This window comes from Staurois parvus, unplaced genomic scaffold, assembly GCF_062004578.1.
Source record: "Staurois parvus isolate SC_StPar_1 unplaced genomic scaffold, SC_StPar_1.0 ptg002686l, whole genome shotgun sequence".
Lineage (NCBI taxonomy): Eukaryota > Metazoa > Chordata > Amphibia > Anura > Ranidae > Staurois > Staurois parvus.
Genome location: NW_028320482.1, coordinates 397,520 through 418,567, shown reverse-complemented (window position 1 = coordinate 418,567; position 21,048 = coordinate 397,520). Strand labels below are relative to the sequence as shown.

General features: G+C 46.2%; 2 protein-coding genes across 2 annotated transcripts in view; both read right to left on the bottom strand.

The window, feature by feature from the left end:
* LOC149429876 (uncharacterized) overlaps positions 1 to 21,048 on the bottom strand; it is a 210,306-nt gene that overhangs the window by 153,699 nt on the left and 35,559 nt on the right. The window lies entirely within an intron of this gene.
* Positions 8,192 to 9,048, bottom strand: LOC149429879 (gastrula zinc finger protein XlCGF53.1-like). The gene is made up of 2 exons (XM_089666334.1): positions 8,981 to 9,048; positions 8,192 to 8,561 (listed from the first exon to the last, which is right to left on the bottom strand). Exons 1-2 carry the CDS (start codon positions 9,035 to 9,037, stop codon positions 8,331 to 8,333), a joined length of 288 nt encoding a protein of 95 aa, XP_089522460.1. The 5' UTR covers positions 9,038 to 9,048; the 3' UTR covers positions 8,192 to 8,330.

The following is a 21,048-nucleotide window of genomic DNA, read 5'->3' as shown; positions in this document are numbered from 1 at the left end:
TGTAGATTGTACAGAGGTACCATTCTCCATATTCTGGAGAGTCAAATTCAAAATTGTAAAGGTCCGTAGGTATACGTGAATTTCAAATTGAACTCATTTTATCCCATTAAATCTACAAACCTCCCATCGTCCTGAGGTTCACCATGCCAGAGGATGAGGATGTCATCGATATACCTGAACCAACCAGCGATGTTGGTCAGGTACCCTGACAAGGCCTCATCCCCAAGCACTGACTTCTCCAATTCTTGAACATAAAGGTTAGTGTAGGCCGGTGCAAATTTTATTACCCATTGCAGTACCTTGTGCTTGGCAATAACATTTATATCCAAAGAAGAATTTATTATTTTCCAACAAAAATTAAGTAAATCAGGAACAAAATTTGTATGAGGAAACAGGTGTCTAGGTCTGCAGTTGAGAGATTTTCTATAACCTTTAAATCCTTCTTATGAGGGATAGAGGAATATAATGCCTCTACATCTAATGTAACCAACATGACATCATCAGGTACTGACACATCATTTAAAACTTTTAGGAGGTGCAAAGTGCCTCTCACATAGGAGGGTAAAGCCACCACAAAATTGTAGCAATTTATCAATATACGGTACTATCAATATACTCATTGATTTTCTTATGGGGGCCCCACTCCCTGAGATAATAGTTCTTCCAGGAAGGGGCTACCACTGATTTATGGACTTTTGGAAGTCTATTTAAAAATGGTATCTGGATTTAATATCTTAAAGGTCATGATCTTTTTATCAATGTTACCCTTCTCAGAAGCTTCCTCAATCACACCAGAGAGGACCTTCTGATCATTCTCCAGGTTGATGGTTGTTATCTTAGTGTACCTTTCCTTATTTTTTACCATCTGTTGATACATCAACACATATCTTTGTTGATCCATGATGATAAGGTTTCCCCCCTTGTCAGTAGGCATGATCACAATGTCACCGCAGTTCTTAAGCTGTTCCCAAGCAACACGTTCTTCACCCATAAGATTATCATGTGCCATCTTTCCAAAATTCACCGTTTTTAATTCTCTGATAACTGCAGCCAGAAAACACTGAAGTCCAGCTACTGCTGACAAGAAGGGAAAGAGAAGATTTAACACGTAACCCCCATCATCTACTCTGGACAGGACCATGTGTTCCTCACCATTCTCACATCTCTGAATGTCCTCCACCAGTTCTAAAGCTGTCAACAAAATCATCTTCAATATCCCCTACAGGACCTTCCTTGTATCAGGCAACAAAATCTCTTAAATGGCTTCTAAGATCTGAAGGTTTTTATCTTAATGCATTCTATGTATTAGGGTAAAAATACCTGATGTGTCCCAGAATCCCTCCACCCCCTTATACTTACCTGAGCCCATTCTTGATCCAGTGCTATGCATGAGAGCAGCGGCTCTCTCCCTCCTCACAGGGCAGGTTTATATCATTGCCTTTGGCTCCCGCTGCTGTCAATAAAATTCTGTAACAAGGGAGCGGGGGAGGGGCTATTATCTATTGTTTCTAGAATGTAATGCTTGCAAAGCCAACTTACTGGGAAATAAATATAAATCTTTAGCTGCTTCAAAGCTTGAACCTTTCATAACAGAGCAAAACCTCCAACCCTTAGAAAGAAGAAGAATCTGAGAAGGTTAACGATTGTAAAATCACTTTCCTCTGTTTCCTCTGTTGTGCACATCTTGTTCTATCCTCCCTGTGCGCATCTTGTTCTATCCTCCCTGTGCACATCTTGTTCTATCCTCCCTGTGCACATCTTGTTCTATCCCCCTGTGCACATCTTGTTCTAATCTCCTGTGCGCATCTTGTTCTATCCTCCCTGTGCACATCTTGTTCTATCCCCCCTGTACACATCTTGTTCTATCCCCCTGTGCACATCTTGTTCTATCCTCCCTGTGCGCATCTTGTTCTATCCTCCTTGTGCACATCTTGTTCTATCCTCCCTGTGCACATCTTGTTCTATCCCCCCTGTGCACATCTTGTTCTATCCTCCCTGTGCACATCTTGTTCTATCCCCCCTGTACACATCTTGTTCTATCCCCCTGTGCACATCTTGTTCTATCCTCCCTGTGCACATCTTGTTCTATCCTCCCTGTGCACATCTTGTTCTATCCCCCTGTGCACATCTTGTTCTATCCCCCTGTGCGCATCTTGTTCTATCCTCCCTGTGCACATCTTGTTCTATCCCCCCTGTACACATCTTGTTCTATCCCCCTGTGCACATCTTGTTCTATCCCCCTGTGCACATCTTGTTCTATCCCCCTGTGCGCATCTTGTTCTATCCTCCCTGTGCACATCTTGTTCTATCCCCCCTGTACACATCTTGTTCTATCCCCCTGTGCACATCTTGTTCTATCCCCCCTGTGCACATCTTGTTCTATCCCCCCTGTACACATCTTGTTCTATCCCCCTGTGCACATCTTGTTCTATCCCCCCTGTGCACATCTTGTTCTATCCCCCCTGTACACATCTTGTTCTATCCCCCTGTGCACATCTTGTTCTATCCTCCCTGTGCACATCTTGTTCTATCCTCCCTGTGCACATCTTGTTCTATCCTCCCTGTGCACATCTTGTTCTATCCCCCCTGTGCACATCTTGTTCTATCCCCCTGTGCGCATCTTGTTCTATCCTCCCTGTGCGCATCTTGTTCTATCCTCCCTGTGCGCATCTTGTTCTATCCCCCTGTGCGCATCTTGTTCTATCCCCCCTGTGCACATCTTGTTCTATCCCCCCTGTGCACATCTTGTTCTATCCTCCCTGTGCACATCTTGTTCTATCCCCCCTGTGCGCATCTTGTTCTATCCCCCCTGTGCACATCTTGTTCTATCCTCCCTGTGCGCATCTTGTTCTATCCCCCCTGTGCACATCTTGTTCTATCCCCCCTGTGCACATCTTGTTCTATCCTCCCTGTGCACATCTTGTTCTATCCCCCCTGTGCACATCTTGTTCTATCCCCCCTGTGCACATCTTGTTCTATCCTCCCTGTGCACATCTTGTTCTATCCTCCCTGTGCACATCTTGTTCTATCCCCCCTGTGCGCATCTTGTTCTATCCTCCCTGTGCACATCTTGTTCTATCCTCCCTGTGCACATCTTGTTCTATCCCCCCTGTGCACATCTTGTTCTATCCCCCTGTGCGCATCTTGTTCTATCCCCCCTGTGCGCATCTTGTTCTATCCCCCCTGTGCGCATCTTGTTCTATCCCCCCTGTGCGCATCTTGTTCTATCCCCCCTGTGCACATCTTGTTCTATCCCCCCTGTGCACATCTTGTTCTATCCTCCCTGTGCGCATCTTGTTCTATCCTCCCTGTGCACATCTTGTTCTATCCCCCCTGTGCGCATCTTGTTCTATCCTCCCTGTGCACATCTTGTTCTATCCTCCCTGTGCACATCTTGTTCTATCCCCCTGTGCACATCTTGTTCTATCCCCCCTGTGCACATCTTGTTCTATCCCCCTGTGCACATCTTAATCTATCCCCCCTGTGCACATCTTGTTCTATCCCCCCTGTGCACATCTTGTTCTATCCCCCCTGTGCGCATCTTGTTCTATCCCCCTGTGCGCATCTTGTTCTATCCCCCCTGTGCACATCTTGTTCTATCCTCCCTGTGCACATCTTGTTCTATCCCCCCTGTGCACATCTTGTTCTATCCCCGCTGTGCACATCTTGTTTTATCCCCCTGTGCACATCTTGTTCTATCCCCCCTGTGCACATCTTGTTCTATCCCCCTGTGCGCATCTTGTTCTATTCCCCCTGTGCACATCTTGTTCTATCCTCCCTGTGCACATCTTGTTCTATCCCCCTGTGCGCATCTTGTTCTATCCCCCCTGTGCACATCTTGTTCTATCCCCCCTGTGCGCATCTTGTTCTATTCCCCCTGTGCATATCTTGTTCTATCCTCCCTGTGCATATCTTGTTCTATCCCCCCTGTGCACATCTTGTTCTATCCATCCTGTGCACATCTTGTTCTATCCCCCCTGTGCACATCTTGTTCTATCCTCCCTGTGCACATCTTGTTCTATCCCCCTGTGCACATCTTGTTCTATCCCCCCTGTGCACATCTTGTTCTATCCTCCCTGTGCACATCTTGTTCTATCCCCCTGTGCACATCTTGTTCTATCCCCCTGTGCGCATCTTGTTCTATTCCCCCTGTGCACATCTTGTTCTATCCATCCTGTGCACATCTTGTTCTATCCCCCTGTGCGCATCTTGTTCTATTCCCCCTGTGCATATCTTGTTCTATCCCCCCTGTGCACATCTTGTTCTATCCCCCCTGTGCACATCTTGTTCTATCCATCCTGTGCACATCTTGTTCTATCCTCCCTGTGCACATCTTGTTCTATCCCCCTGTGCACATCTTGTTCTATCCCCCCTGTGCACATCTTGTTTTATCCCTGGTCTCTTGAGGCCTCCCTGTCCACTCCATGCTTGTGTGGTTACACCTCCAGTGTATATGTAAATGATGTTCCTGGAATGAAGTTCCTTCAATCTGTGGTTCCATGACAGTGAGTGGACTTTTATATCTTTCTATGGTCCTCTGCTTTATGGGCTCCTAGTAATCTGGGTGACATCCAAGCCATGCATAGAAGGTATCAGTGGTCCCTGGAGAAATCCATATATATGGACATTTGTGCATTAACTATTTCAATACCGGGCACTTTTACCCTTCCTGCCCATTCAATTTTCAGCGCTGTCATACTGTGAGTGACAATTGCGCTGTCATGCAACACTGTACCCAAATGAAACTTTTATAATTGTTCTGAGACAGATAGAGCTTTATTTTGGTGGTATTTAATCAGCACTGGGTTTTTATTTCACACTATATACGTGAAAAAATGCAAAAAACCTGGAAAAAACATGTTTTTCTTAGTATCTGTTATAAAATTTTGCAAATAAATAATCTTTCTTCATAAATTTAGGCCAAAATGTAATCTGCAACATTTCTTTGATGAAAATAATTTATTATTTAATAATATATTATTAAATGTATTATTTAGTCTGGGTGAAAGTTATAGAGTCTACAAACTATGGGATATATTTCTGAAAATCAATCAATCCTGATGTACTGATGGCCGATCTCATTTATTAAGGTCCTAAAATGCCCGGACAGTACAAATCCCCCCCAAATGTCAGATCACAAAATATCCCCCCAAATGCCAGGACAGTACAAACATCCCACATATGTTCAGACAGTACAAATACCTCCAAATGTCAGGACAGTACGAATCCCCCCAAATGTCAGAACAGAACATATCCCCCCAAAGGTCAGGACAGTACAAATCCCCCCCAAATGTCAGAACAGAACATATCCCCCCAAATGTCAGGACAGTACAAATCCCCCCCAAATGTCAGAACAGAACATATCTCCCCAAATGTCAGGACAGTACAAATCCCCCCCAAATGTCAGAACAGAACATATCCCCCCAAATGTCAGGACAGTACAAACATCCCACATATGTTCAGACAGTACAAATCCCCCCCAAATGTCAGGAAAGTACAAATCCCCCCAAATGTCAGGACAGTTCAAATATCCCACATATGTTCAGACAGTACAAATACCTCCAAATGTACAAATCTCCCCTGTCCCGGATCCCCCACATGCCACGTCCACAGTGACTAGCTAACCGAGGCATGCACGTGCGGCCGTGACTTGGGGTATGAGGGAATAAAGGGGACTTAACTTTGAATATATATAAAACCGTATATTAGATCAGCCGTGACACACTTTCACAGCCCGCACTACCTTTGGTCACCACCAGATGGAGACTCCACTCCAATCCAGCTGGTCGACCGCACACTGGCAGATACAAATCTTACATACAATCTGGTGCACTGATTAGAGTTGAGGACCAGCTTAGTAATTACACACCCTTCTAAGGTCCCTCCAGCTACCTACAGCTTGAACCCCGGTGTTAATCACCCTTCCAATGTCCACACACTCCCCTGCACCAGACACACCACAAAAGGTAGCCTGCCATCACCCAACTGTTTATCCGCAGAATGGTCTGCTGGGACACCCCACACACACAGATCTCTGTCTGGCCAATCTGTTACCTTTTACAATCTGCACGCAATCTGCTCACACACAGTGCAATTGCACACAGATTGGCAATGAGCTTGACCGAACGTTTAAAGGCACTAAAATACGATGCAATCTAATCCAATCTAATCTCTCCAATCTAATCTCTCTGAAGATATGAGCACGTGCTTAAATACACAGAAGTCACTAATTATTTTTAAGATTTAATTTCCCGAAAGTGGGCAGGGCATAAAATATGTACAAAATATAAAAAGTTACAGAAATACAAAAAATACAAGAAGACACACAAATGACTATTCACTATAAAATAAAAGGGAATAAAAGACAGAAGTAAAACTTTACCAGGATTTACCCTGCGACTGGAGCAAGTCAGACAATCAGCAATCTGTTGGTCAATCGAACCAGCTCCGTACGAATAGAAAATGTCCCAGTGTCCGGGTACCCCATTTATGGGGATATGGATGTAGGCGGGACATTAGTCCTCGGCCAATTGACCATGGGGGGTGTTCCTGTACCTGCCCACAGGATGTTCTGGGTGTTGACCTGCCCAAGTTCAATCGGGCCAAGACCGGCTTGAAACACCAAGTCGGGGATTGGATTTCCGACACCAGCGCATCAGTCAGACAGTACAAATACCCCCAAATTTCAGAATGGAAAAATCCTCACAAATATCAGGATGGTACAAATTCCCCCCAAATGTCAGGACAGTACAAATACCCCCAAATGTCAGGACAGTACATATACCCCCAAATGTAAGGACAGTACAAGTCCCCCCCAAATGTCAGAACAGTACCAATATCCCCCAAATGTCAGGACAATACAAATACCCCCAAATGTCAGGACAGTACAACCCCCCAAATGTCAGGACAGTACAAATATCCCCCAAAATGCCAGGACAGTACAAATACCGCCAAATGTCAGGACAGTTCAAATCCCCCCAATGCTAAAACAGTACAAATACCCCCAAACCCCAAATTCTAGGACAGTACACATACCCCCCAAATGTCAGGTCAGTACAGACCCTGGGACACTGTACAAGTTCTATATGTAGTCTCGGGGGTCCCTGTGGAAGTCCATGTGTGGACATTTCTACCTATGATAAATGACAGGCTAAACCCACCTGGAGACTTTCTCCACACCTGGAGTGTGCTGAGTTCTTGGAGAACGTCTACACAGTGTTTCCAGATTGGCTTTATCACCCCAACGAGCTCGCTCCAGTTCATGGATGTCATCATTATGTTTGGAGGATCTCACCAGTCAGGAGCCTTTCCTGTCATCCTACATGTTCCCTTCTGAGGATTGTTCTATCCTTCCAAACAAATGTATGAAATCATCAGAGATCCCCTTAAGGGTTGAGTGGGTGCTGCTTCCTGGATATGCAGGAGATTCCCTCTCTGGGTACTGGGATGGATCTGTGTCTTTAACTGGGCATCTGAAAATTAATACTCCACCAGGGAGTTAAAACAAGGACATGCCCATAGTGTAGTATGGTAAGTATAAAATAATTTATTTATTAAGGGATGAAAGTAAAAACCGATGCATCAGAAATATCATAAAGTGAGATGAGATGTCAGGACTAGCCGTCTACAATCAAAGATTGCCGCTGGAGCTCCACGAGGCTCCGGCGGCATGACATCACAGCATAACTGGCTCCTTTTTAGGCGTTTCGTGCGCACGCACAACTTCAAAGGGGATGCCCTCTGAAGACGTGCGTGCGTCCAAAACGTGTAAGGAGGAGCCAGTTACGCCATGACGTCACACCACACTCAACCCTTAAGGGGATCTCTGGCTGTCTTGGATCATCACTAAAGCCCCAGGATCTTTTGACGTACTACCTACCCTTCAGAGGGAAGTTACCCCATCGCCTGGCCTATCCTGAGGACATCTGGATATATGTTTACATGAGCATTTAAATTGTGCATCTGGTAACTGCGCAATTTTTCCACAACTATTTGCACAAGCACCGGCTTACCAGGGAAGCAGGCACTCTAAGAGCACTACAGTCACCTTTGAACTTTTTATCATTTATTTATTGTTCATTTATGAACTTTACCTAGTACCCTCTTGACTAGTTGTTTTTTTATGAGTATATTTTTTGTGTGTGTTTATCAGATGATGGGGGATCTAGGTGGATCCTCCGTACTGTTCTCTCCTTTACAATAAAGTCTCCTCTTACCCGGTGATGTGAGGGGCGGCTGATTGTCCATCATGACGTCCTTGTAGAGATCCTTGTGTCCTTCTAAATACTCCCACTCCTCCATGGAGAAATAGACAGTGACACCCTGACACCTTATAGGAACCTGACACACACAATGATACAGTCACCATCCAGACACATCCCTTGTCTGTTACTGGAGAATGTCCCAGAATTCCCGGCACCGCTCACCTCTCCTGTCAGCAGCTCCATCATCTTCTTGGTGACTTCTAGAATCTTCTGCATGTTGTGTCTCTCAGGGTTTAGGGAGTCACATGGAGGCACTGTGATGGTCATATGATCACCTGACTTCAGAAGAGGAAATCTCTGTATTGAGGAACCAATAGGAATATCATGTTAGAATCCCAGAATCCTCCTCACCTCTCCGGTCAGGTCTGTGTTTAATTAATAGAGATCAGAGTGATGTCATGTGACCTCCCAGAATCCTCCTCACCTCTCCGGTGAGGTCTGTGTGTTATTAATAGAGATAAGAGTGATGTCATGTGACCTCCCAGAATACTCTTCACCTCTCCGGTCAGGTCTGTGTGTTATTAATAGAGATAAGAGTGATGTCAGGTGACCTCCCAGAATCCTCCTCACCTCTCCGGTCAGGTCTGTGTTTTATTAATAGAGATAAGAGTGATGTCATGTGACCTCCCAGAATCCTCCTCACCTCTCCGGTCAGGTCTGTGCTTTATTAATAGAGATAAGAGTGATGTCATGTGACTTCCCAGAATCCTCCTCACCTCTCCGGTCAGCAGGTAGATGATCTCCAGGGTGAGGTTTAGTATCTTCTCAGTCATGTGACTCCGGTCCTCCTCCATCCTCATTGATGGGGTCATGGGGTTTTCTCTGTAGATGGACAGCAGAGAATTAAATTTTGTAAATGAGTAATTTTTCTCCTTCACTGATGTGCGCTAATGAGGCTGCAATGATGGGCACTGATAGGCTGAACTGATGGGCACTGATAGGTGGCACTGTTGGGCATTGACAGGCATCACTGGTACGCACTGAAAGGCAGTACTTATATATGTCACTGATAGGCGGCAATGACTTGAACTGTTAGGTGGCACTGATGGGCACTGATAGGCGGCACTGATTGTTGGCACTGAAAGGCAGCTCAGATGGGCACTGATATGTGGCCTTAATGTGCACTGGTAGGCACTGATATGTGGCATTGATGGGCACTGACAGGTGGCATTGGTGGGGCTACACTGCCGATTACCGGCTCTCCTCTCCTCATGAGCTGTCAGCGTGATCGGCATTTCCTTATTTACATGCGATCAGCTGTGATTGGACACAGCTGATCACATGACAGAGCCGAAGTCATCTGCTCTTTCCACTGATCGGTGATCCGCTGTGTCCCAGCGCTGCGATTAGAGTGGAAGGACGTCATATGACATCCTCCCAGAACGAGAGAACCTCCACCTGTCCATCATTTCCTGATATGGCGGGCGGGAGGTGGTTAATAAGAAAAAAGGCTCATCTCTTGTCCTTTGACTGGAGACAGATATGTTTGTATGAAACACCAACAGGATAAATACAGAGTCAGAAGCTGCAGATATCACAGGGGGTCCCTAGACCCAGTGGGGGGTCTGAGAGCAGCCATGATGTCAGTACATTGGAGCTGGTGACAGTGAAAGGTATTGAGGAGACAAATGTACCCGGTTCAGTCTAGTTTGTAAATAGAGCGATAGACCTGGGATTCTTTTATCCATACCGGACCCTTGTCCAAGATGAGGATCTGGTATACATGGTAATAGGGAACTAAAACAAAAAAAACAAGACTGTGTGGGGTTGTCCCTAAAATACATAGGAGACCCTTATCCTTGATGGGAGTCTGGTATAGATATAAATGTGGGAAGCGCACACACAAAAAAAAAAAAAAAGGCCTGGGGTCCTCCCCAGAGCACGCACCCCATCCCCTAAACCATGCCAGCCATGTGCCCTCAACATGGGGAGCAAATCTTGCAAAGGACCTCTTCCCCTGACCCCGGGGGGTCTCTTGGTGGGGGACTTATTGGAATCTGGAATCTCCCTTCAAATAAGAGGGATGTCAGCTACCTCCCCCACATGAATGTGTAAGAGTATGTATACCCCGGGTTGCTCATTCAGAAAGAAATAATGTAAATAGTAAAAATAGTAAAAAAAGACGTTATCCACTCCACATGACTAGTCCTTTATTAATAAAAAAGATTTCCCCAATGTAAATGTCATGGATAAGACACGCCCACGGTGACTAGCTAACCAAAGCGTGGTCCGTGACTGGGGTAAAGAGGGAGTGAGGGGGACTTACTTTGAGCATATAAGAGTGGCCATGATACACTTTCACAGCCCGCACTACCTCTGGCCACCACTAGAGGGAGACTCCACTCCAATGTAGCTGGCTGATCACACACAGACAGATATGTATCTTACATACAATCTGGTGCACTCTAAGGGTGGGGGAGCAGTCTAGCAATTAGCACACTCTTCTAGGATTCCTCCAGCTATCCTACAAGCTAGAACCCCAGTGTTAATCACTGTTCCTACTGTTTATACACCCCCACACCAGACACACAACACATGGTAGCTTGCCACGACCCAACAGTTTGTCCACAGACTGGTCTGCTGGGCCACCACACACACACAGACTGAAGGCTTCAAGATGGATCCCCAGAAAGTCTCTGCCATCCTGGAATGGCCTGCACCATCTGATAAAAAGGAAGTACAGCGTTTCATAGGTTCATCAGGGGATTCTCAGCCATCATCACTCCTATCAATCAATTAACCAAACAGGGAGTCAGGGATTCCATTGGACACCGGAAGCCCAAAACGCTTTCAATGCATTAAAGGGACTTTTTACCTCAGCGCCCATATTAAGCCTTCCGGATCCAGCACTACCCTTTGTGGTAGAAGTAGATGCCTCAGTGCTGTTGGGGCCATCCTATCACAGCAGCAAGGTCTAAAACTCCTGTTTCATCCTGTTGCTTTCTTTTCCAGAAAACTATCCCAGGCGGAGAGAAACTATGATGTAGGGGACCAAGAATTACTGGCCATCAAATCAGCCTTGGAGGAATGGAGGTACTTTTTAGAGTACCGTGAGGACATCGATGACGAAACGCGTAGGGCGGAGTTTGATTGATGTGATGTCATTACGTTTTTGACTGCCAGCTATTGCACATGTGCTGAGTAGTCAGGCTCGTTTATGTGATTGCTGTTGATGCTGTTGATGCTGGTGTCGGCTGGGACACCTCTTGAGTAAGTGCAATGAGTATCTAATAAAGGAATTGGTTTTTATAATATTGCACCATGAAGTCTTTCTGTTTCTCTCGAGTGCTTGGCATTTCCCCCCATGGATACGTTTGAAGGTGGTCCTTTTTCTATTGGAGAAGTGGATTTTCGATTAACTACAAAGTTTTTCGTCCTGTTATTTCGATCGATGAGGATCGGTGTGTTGGAGAGCTTCCGTTTCTGAAGATATTTTTATGGATGATCTGCCATTATATTATCAAGGTTTTTTGGTGAAATTTTTTTATATTGAGACACTTTTTTTATATTGAGACACTCCTTTTGCACAAAAGTTTTTTTGCACCTAAAAAGTTTTTTATATTTTTCTGTGGTATTGGTATATATATATTTTTCTGGACTTATGATTTGATGATTTCTTTACATATATTTATATATATTTACTAGCGCAAATTATTTATTAATTGGTACCTTTTAGAGGGAGCAGCACACCCCATTCTGATCTATACTGATCACAAAAATCTGGAGTACCTGAAGACTGCAAAACGTCTAAAACCTCGACAAGCTAGGTGGACACTCTTCTTTTCCAGATTCAGCTTCCACATCACATATAGACCAGGCTCTAAGAATATCAAACCTGATGCCCTGTATAGGATGTTTGATGACCCGAAGGATCCTCCTACCCCTGATACAGTGCTCTCAACAGGTAACTTCTGTCTCTTACAACCAGACCTTTTTCGCAGATCCAGCAGGCATCTTTTGGGGCTCCATCCCCTCCAGGAATAACTCTGTCCTTCAGAGAAGGGTTACTATGGTCAGGGAACAGAATCTTTGCACCAGAAACTACCCGACTGGCAATTTTAGGACTTTATCATAACCATCCGCTTTCAGGACATTTTGGGGTTCACAAGACCTTAGACCTAGTGCAGCCATTGTTCTGGTGGCCTGAGTGGGAGAAGGACTGCAAGGCTTATGTAAATTCCTGTCCCACATGTATACGGAACAAGGGTGATAGAAGCAAGACCTGGGGATTATTAAGGCCTCTATCAGTTCCTGACCGTCCTTGGAGAATGATATCAATGGACTTTGTTGTAGAACTGCCACCATCAGAGGGATGTTCAGCTATCTTTGTTATAGTGGATCGGTTCTCTAAGATGGCCCACTTTATTGGTATGAAGGGAGTACCATCTGCAGCAGAAATGGCCCAAATCTTTATAAGAGAGGTGGAGAGGTTCCATGGTGTCCCAGGGAACATCGTCTTGGATTGAGGGGTGCAATTCACCTTGAAATTCTGGAAAGCTCTTTGCGAGAAGTTGAGAAAGTGGGACTCTCACTCCCTTCCGCTCTTATCACCCTCAGACCAACGGCCAAACGGAAAGAACCAACCAGACCTTGGAGCAGTACATTCGTTGTTTTACGTCCTTTTCCCAAGATGACTGGGTATCACTCCTACCCTTGGTTGAATTTGCATATAATTATTCAAAACACTCGGCCACAAAACAATCTCCCTTCTTCTCTAACTATGGATTTCACCCTGCATTAATTTCCAATATAGTGCCTGAATCAGCAATTCCAGCAGTCCAAGATACCTTTGAATTCCTTCAACAGAACAACAAGATGCTACAGGAGACAATCTCAAAGACTCAGCTAGATAATAAGAAATTCTTTGACAGAAAAAGGAAAGGGCACCTAGTCGTGGAACCTGGCGAAGAGGTATGGTTGTCAACAGCCAATCTAAGGTTAACCTGTCCCTCAAAGAAGTTAGGCCCCAAATTCGTGGGACCTTTTCCAGTAAAAAGGAGGATTAATGATGTAGCATACAAGCTCACACTACCAGAATCACTGAAAATCCATCCCGTATTCCAAGTATAAAGGAGGAAAGGGGACCTGGTCCTGGAACCTGGCGAAGAGGTATGGTTGTCAACAGCCAATCTAAGGTTAACCTGTCCCTCAAGGAAGTTAGGCCCCAAATTTGTGGGACCTTTTCCAGTAAAAAGGAGGATTAATGATGTAGCATACGGGCTCACACTACCGGAATCACCAAAAATCCATCCCGTATTCCACGAATCGTTGCTCAAGACTGCAGTCTCTAACCCCTTTCCAGGTCGGGAATTGGGGCCGCCTGAACCAGTGATCGTCGACGGCGAAGAAGAATATGAGGTAGAAACAATTGTTGACTAGGAAAAGGAGGAACCAACTCCAATATTTAATTAAATGGAAAGGTTATGGACCTGAAGACAATTCATGGGAACCGGAGTCTAACATCCATGCTAAATATTTAATCCTGGCATTTAAGCGCAGGCATCCAGAGAAGATGGCCCAGTTGGACATCCGGAAGCTGCCCTTAGGGAGGTGGCACTGTCAGGGATCCCGCCGCCGTGCAGCCGGGCGACAGCGACGGATCCCCTTGGACCGCGGTGGTGCGAGTGCGGGCACGCATGCGCAGGAGCGTGCGAGTGTGCGCATGCGCAGTAGTGTACACGTCACCGCAAGGCGGGCTATTTAAACCTGCAATACAGTGTAATCAATGCCTTCTGGTCTATAACGTACTGCACTCCAAAACCTGATTCTGTTGCCTGTATCTGATCTGACCCTAAGAGAGAACCCCGTCTGCACCGACCCCGGCTATCCCTGACTATCCGCTTGCCTGTTCCCTTGTACTTGATTTGCTCATTTGATCCTGACCCGGCTTGTCTGACTCTGCTGCACCCATGGTCCTGCACCTGGCCTGCATACTTACCTGCTGCTGCACCCACGGTACTGCACCTGGCCTGCATACTTACCTGCTACCGCAGCGAAAGTCCTGCACCTGGCCTGCATACTTACCTGCCTGCTGCCGCATCCACCCTCCTGTGTCCAGTCCCAGTCTGCATCCTGATTGCCGCCATACCTGCCTGCTGCTGCACCTACGTTCCTGCATCTGCACCTGGCCTGCATGTGGATTTCCTGGGTCTTCACCTGCCTGCTACCAGCTCCAAACCTACCGGCACTCGTGCCGCTCTTGGCTCTGCGCCTTCTGTTCCCACCATCAGGGGCTCCGAGCGGGAGTCGTAAGAGGACGCCTTCTCTCCACGTCAGGCTCCCCAACAAAGTACGTGACACCTCCTCTTTGGAAACCCTGAGGCAAGAAGGGACATAACCCTATTAAATGACAAGCTTTGTGGGTGGTGAGCCAAACTATTGATTTTTGTACCAGAAGTGTGTCCTACTGTGCTATCTGTCACTGTTTGCCGCCGATCGCCAGGAAACAGCCGGTAAGGACCAGCTGTGATCCGGCGACTGACATCCGCGGCGGTGATTGGCGGGACAGATAGGGCGGTGGCGCGCCTCGCGCGGGCCCCCTATCTGTCTACAAAACACACGTTTTAAAACGTGGTTTTGCCTGCCCGTGCCGCCCTGCTGCCTTATTTCTACAGTGGCAGGGCGGCAAGTGGTTAAACTGCACAAGATATACTCCTGACCCATGTACTCTGTAATCTCGGCTGTATTTAACATACTCCTGACCACTGCATGCTTTACCCTGGGCTGTATATGATATATTTCTGACCACTGCACTCTGCACACTGAGCTGCATATGATAAGCTCCTGACCATTGCATTTTTTAAACTGGGCTTTATATGACCACTGCACTCTGTACCCCAGGCTTTATCTTGAATTGTTCCTGTTGACTGCACATTGTGCACAGAGCTGTATACAGTAATATATACTTCTGACCACTGCACTCTGTTCGCCAGGCTGTATATAACATGCTCCTTATCACTGCACTCTTTACACTGGGCTGTATATAATATATATGGGGAAAGGAAATCCCATTCCAAATAAATGGGTATCCACATTTAAATAAAATGTGTCCTGAGGCCTTTGGTGTGCTGGAAGTCATTGCCTTGTACTTGGTCTTTGTGCGGTCTTGGGTTAGGAATGTTGTGACACCATTTTACAGAGGGGGACTGAGATGCTCTGCATTCTGCCTGGAGATGCCAACGTTTCCAGAGAACTGCCAAGTATGGACTATCACCTTGTGGAGGTAAGCCTGGGCAGCCACCTAGGACTGGTGTAAACAGCAGCCTGTTGTGAAATATGGTACCCGGGCAAGGTGGGGTGTCCTACGGTAGTGAAGGGTCGGTGTTTTCCATAGCAATCGGGACTGATCCTGTGTTATGGAAACCCCCAGCCTAGCCGTATGGTATGAGAGAAAGAGGAATTAACTGAGCGCACGCATGAGATATATGTAGGTGCTCAGGGGGACCCCATTCTGTCAATGGGAGTGAGGTGGCAGAGGTACACTAGATGGGTGGAGGGGGCATAGGCTCACCGGGGTCTCTCCTAAACGCAACAGTCAAGGTGTGTAGTGACTGACCATTTGGAAACTCGGGCGCTGCCCGAGGGCCCGGGTTCAGTAGGGGGCCCCATGAGATGCCCCTGGTACCTTTTTCATAGGTTTTTTTGAGTTTGGGCAAGGACACAGGGGCCCCATGATCCCCTATTGCCCAGGGGCCCCATGAGTTGTCAGTCCGCCCCTGGTAGTGACTGCACTTTCTACTGGGACTTAACACAGACATTCACTGCATACAGTGCACGGCTCATTTCTAAGTAGGGGGCCCGCCTTAAGGTTGATTTCACCCGAATGGGACCTCCACCTCATCCCAGGACATTGATCAACATATGCATGGGAAAGGTACGCATGACTCCACCCACACTGCCTGGCATAGTCCACAGAACCTCAGTAGGATTGGTATATGGCTCAGTTAACAGCACATAGCCAGCCATATCCTCTCCCCTCTCTACAATATCTTATCATGATTGGGTCTTTTTGTACATTATTATGCCTTCCTTCATGACAGCCACTATGTTGTGGGTACCCCTAAGCCAGGGGTGTCCAAACTTTTTTCAAAGAGGGCCAGATTGGATGAAGTGAACATGGTGGAGGGCCGAACATTTTTCCGAACATTCTTTGAACCATTACAATTAAATGCAAATAAATTATTTTATGCCAAGTTAATTGCAAACGTTTCATTTCATAACATTAAGATCAACTGACAGCTGAGTTTTCACAATGTATTGAAAATAAATTTAAAAAAAAACTTACCTGCACTAATGTGAAGGGTGAAAAAGGTAGCTGGAGCTGAAGTCTCTGCTCGGCAGCCAGGAGGGGAAGAGAAACACACTTCGCGCTGGAAGCCCGGCCCTGACATCACCGCCCTCTGTCGCTCCCAGCGCGGCGCAGTCACGCATGCGCACTGCTCTCAAGCAGAAGACTGTCTGCCACAGAAGGGAGGGCCGTGCGACAGCCGCATTTACACAGACCAGGGAGAACGCGCCGCAGTCAGGCATGCGCACTGCCCTCTGCTCTCAAGCAGAAGACTGTCTGCCATAGAAGGGAGGGCCACATTACACAGAGCAGGGAGGGCTGTTGGAGGGCCGTATTAAACCGACCCCCGGGCCGTAAATGGCCCGCGGGCCGGACTTTGGACATGCCTGCCCTAAGCTACATGCTTTTTTTCTTCCACACTTTGCACTCAGTCAGTGAACAGTCCACTGGCTTGGTTTTGTTATTTTATTAGAGGAAATAACTTGGATAGGGTAATAGGGATTATGGGAAGCTCAGTTTGGCTTGATGATCAATGAAGAGGCAGCACAGTGGCTAAATGGTTAGCACTTCCGCCTGGCAGTACTTGGGTCATTGATTCGAATCCCAGCCACGGCACCTCCTGCCTGGAGTTTGCATGTTCTCCCTGTGCCTGTGTGGGTTTCCTCCCACACTCCAAAGACATGCTGGTAGGTGAATTGGCTCCTCTCTAAATTGTCGCTAGAATGTGTATGTATGAATGTAAGTTAGGGACCTTAGATTGTACACCCCTTGAGGGTCAGGGACTGATGTGAATGTACAATATATATGTAAAGTGCTGCGTAAATTGACAGCGCTATATAAGTACCTGAAATAAATAAATAATAAGAGGGGACAACTTCCTTTCTATGTACAGGAATGGATTCTGGACTGTTCTTTTTCCTTAAAAGCCATCAAGCTTTATGAATCAGTAGCAACAACCCTTTACGGGTGAGCAACTCACAGCCCATCAAAAATTAGCCTTCTTGTAACTACATGTAGAGGTGCCTCCTCCCAGCTTCACGGTTTGCAGACACTACCAGCCGTCCTGGCTGTTTGGAAGATCTGCCAGGACAAGGATAAAGGATTGAGCCCAGCGCTGTCCTTTGAAAGCTTGCTATATGTGAATCCCAGGGAGGGCTGATGTACTCACTGTGTCCTCTTTGCTCCCAATGCTCCTAGGTCTCGATCCCATTCATGCTACACTGCTGAATGTATCCTCCTGAGCCCATTCCCCTCAAGACCTAGGAGACCCCCCCTGGCACTCACAGTCTGCTCAGCACTCCATCTTCCACCTAACACCTCTGTTTGCCTGACTCTCCTATATTTATGGGTCGGTCCACCACTCTACCAGGGTCTGCAAACCTGGGATTGGCCAGACTCCCATAAACATGAAGATTAGGTCTGCATCCCTTCCTGTCTATTGATTTCTGGAAGGTTCTATAGTCCTCCAGGGTCAAGAGGAGGCACGAGAGACACATATTTATGGTTGGTCCACCACTCTACCAAGGCCTCCAAACCTGGGATTGGCCGATCTCCAATAAACATGCAGATTAGGTCTCTACCCCTTCTTGCCTACTGACTTCTGGAAGGTTCTATAGTCCTCCAGGGTCAAGAGGAGGCAATAGAGACACATATTTATGGGTTGGTCCACCACTCTACCAGGGCCTCCAAACCTGGGATTGGCCGGTCTCCAATAAGCATGCAGATTAGGTCTCTACCCCTTCCTGCCTACTAGAAGGTTCTATAGTCCTCCAGGGTCAAGAGGAGGCAATAGAGACACATATTTATGGGTCGGTCCACCACTCTACCAGGGTCTGCAAACCTGGGATTGGCCAGACTCCCATAAACATGAAGATTAGGTCTGCATCCCTTCCTGTCTATTGATTTCTGGAAGGTTCTATAGTCCTCCAGGGTCAAGAGGAGGCACGAGAGACACATATTTATGGTTGGTCCACCACTCTACCAAGGCCTCCAAACCTGGGATTGGCCGGTCTCCAATAAACATGCAGATTAGGTCTCTACCCCTTCTTGCCTACTGACTTCTGGAAGGTTCTATAGTCCTCCCGGGTCAAGAGAAGGCAATAGAGACACATATTTATGGGTTGGTCCACCAATCTACCAGGGCCTTCAAACCTGGGATTGGCCAGACTCCAATAAGCATGCAGATTAGGTCTCTACCCCTTCCTGCCTACTTACTTCTGGAAGGTTCTATAGTCCTCCAGGGTCAAGAAGAGGCAATAGAGACACATATTTATGGGTTTGTCCACCACTCTACCAGGGCCTCCAAACCTGGGATTGGTCAGACTCCCATACACATGCAGATTAGGTCTCCACCCCTTTCTGCTTACTGATTTCTGGAAGGTTCTATAGTCCTCCAGGGTCAAGAGGAGGCAATAGAGACACATATTTATGGGTTGATCCACCACTCTACCAGGGCCTCCAAACCTGGGATTGGTCAGACTCCCATAAACATGCAGATTAGGTCTCCACCCCTTCCTGCCTACTGGAAGGTTCTATAGTCCTCCAGGGTCAAGAGGAGGCAATAGAGACACATATTTATGGGTCGGTCCACCACTCTACCAGGGCCTCCAAACCTGGGATTGGCCGGTCTCCAATAAACATGCAGATTAGGTCTCCACCCCTTCCTGCCTACTGACTTCTGGAAGGTTCTATAGTCCTCCAGGGTCAAGAGGAGGCAATAGCCACAACCTGTTAAGTCATCCAGCTGACCTGCACTGACCTGACCTCAATCACAGACTCACACAGTTACCACGAGTCCTACACAAGGATTTTACCTGCAATACACTACATTATTCTAGTAGCAGACTGGAGGGTGCTACATATATATATTGAAACCGGGTCATATTATCTTGATCTTATGACTGACAAAGTCTATGAGATTGAATTATTATGTATTAATAATATTGAAATATAGAACAGTTCCATTCTCATCGGTAGAGATATTTCAGACATTTAATTTTGTTAGTTGTCTCTTGTGTATCTTCTCGGCTTGGTAATAGTTGTGTCCACAAGTAACACAATGCATAGAATTTTCACAATACAAGAAGTCCTGTTTCATTCAGCCAGTCAAATGACACTTGTTGGTTTCTCACTGCCAGAATAATACAAGGCCAGCCGTACTACAGCATTTGTGTACGACCCACCCGTAATAAACTAGTGGATTACCAACTGGTGGGTTCTATGAATGACAATCAACTCCATTGTTAATAGATGGAAGGTGACCTTGCTTACAATTTGCTCCGTATGCAAACTTGTTTGGCCTACAGACTATTCCCAGTTCCTGTCCCTTTGGGATAGTTGAACGTTAATGTACTGTGTTAAGAACTACATGAAATCTTTGTATGTCCAAATAAAATGGTGCAGCGCTAAGTGATGATACACGTTAATACACACAATAATATGCTATTTCAAACTTATGCGAATACGTGATATCACTCTGAAGATGATCATTAAATATTTAAATTAGTTCAATGTGATTATGTGGATCATATAGAGATCACAATTCCAGGTGAGTGGACGTCCTGATCCGGGAGTGACAATTGGTGCAAACCACACAAGTGGGTGAAAAACGCACTCACCAGATGTGCGTTTAAGATACGCAATAAATAATCCTGCGTCACCAGGCCATAGATAGGTCGTCAGATCTTGGGTCGGGTTACCCCACGGATCACCATCCAAGTTCCACAGAAAAAAGGTCACCAGGATCCGCTACCAGGTATCACCACCAGGGTCATATTTTCCTCCAAAAGGTACCTTAAGCAGTATCACGCTATGTGGTCTCTTATTGGGCACTCTGTGTGAGTGCTATCATTAGCAGTGCCCTTTTGGAGGAAAATATGACCCTGGTGGTGATACCTGGTAGCGGATCCTGGTGACCTTTTTTCTGTGGAACTTGGATGGTGATCCGTGGGGTAACCCGACCCGAGATCTGACGACCTATCTATGGCCTGGTGACGCAGGATTATTTATTGCGCATCTTAAACGCACATCTGGTGAGTGCGTTTTTCACCCACTTGTGTGGTTTGCACCAATTGTCACTCCCGGATCAGGACGTCCACTCACCTGGAATTGTGATCTCTATATGATCCACATAATCACATTGAACTAATTTAAATATTTAAGGATCATCTTCAGAGTGATATCACGTATAAGTTTGAAATAGCATATTATTGTGTGTATTAACGTGTATCATCACTTAGCGCTGCACCATTTTATTTGGACATACATGTATTATTGGAGGTTTTTCTTAGTTACCTTTTTCGGTGTATCAGCAGCTTAATAACATTGTTGTGTGTGTATATATATATATACTTCCATTTTTGTTTTAAGGTAGCGCTCACTAAATAACCTTTACTACATGAAATCTTTCATCTTCTCAGAAACCTTGTTTCAGAGTTCGAATGCAGATTCACCGTAAAATCTAAATTTTATTTCACAGTGGCTCTGACAATATGAACA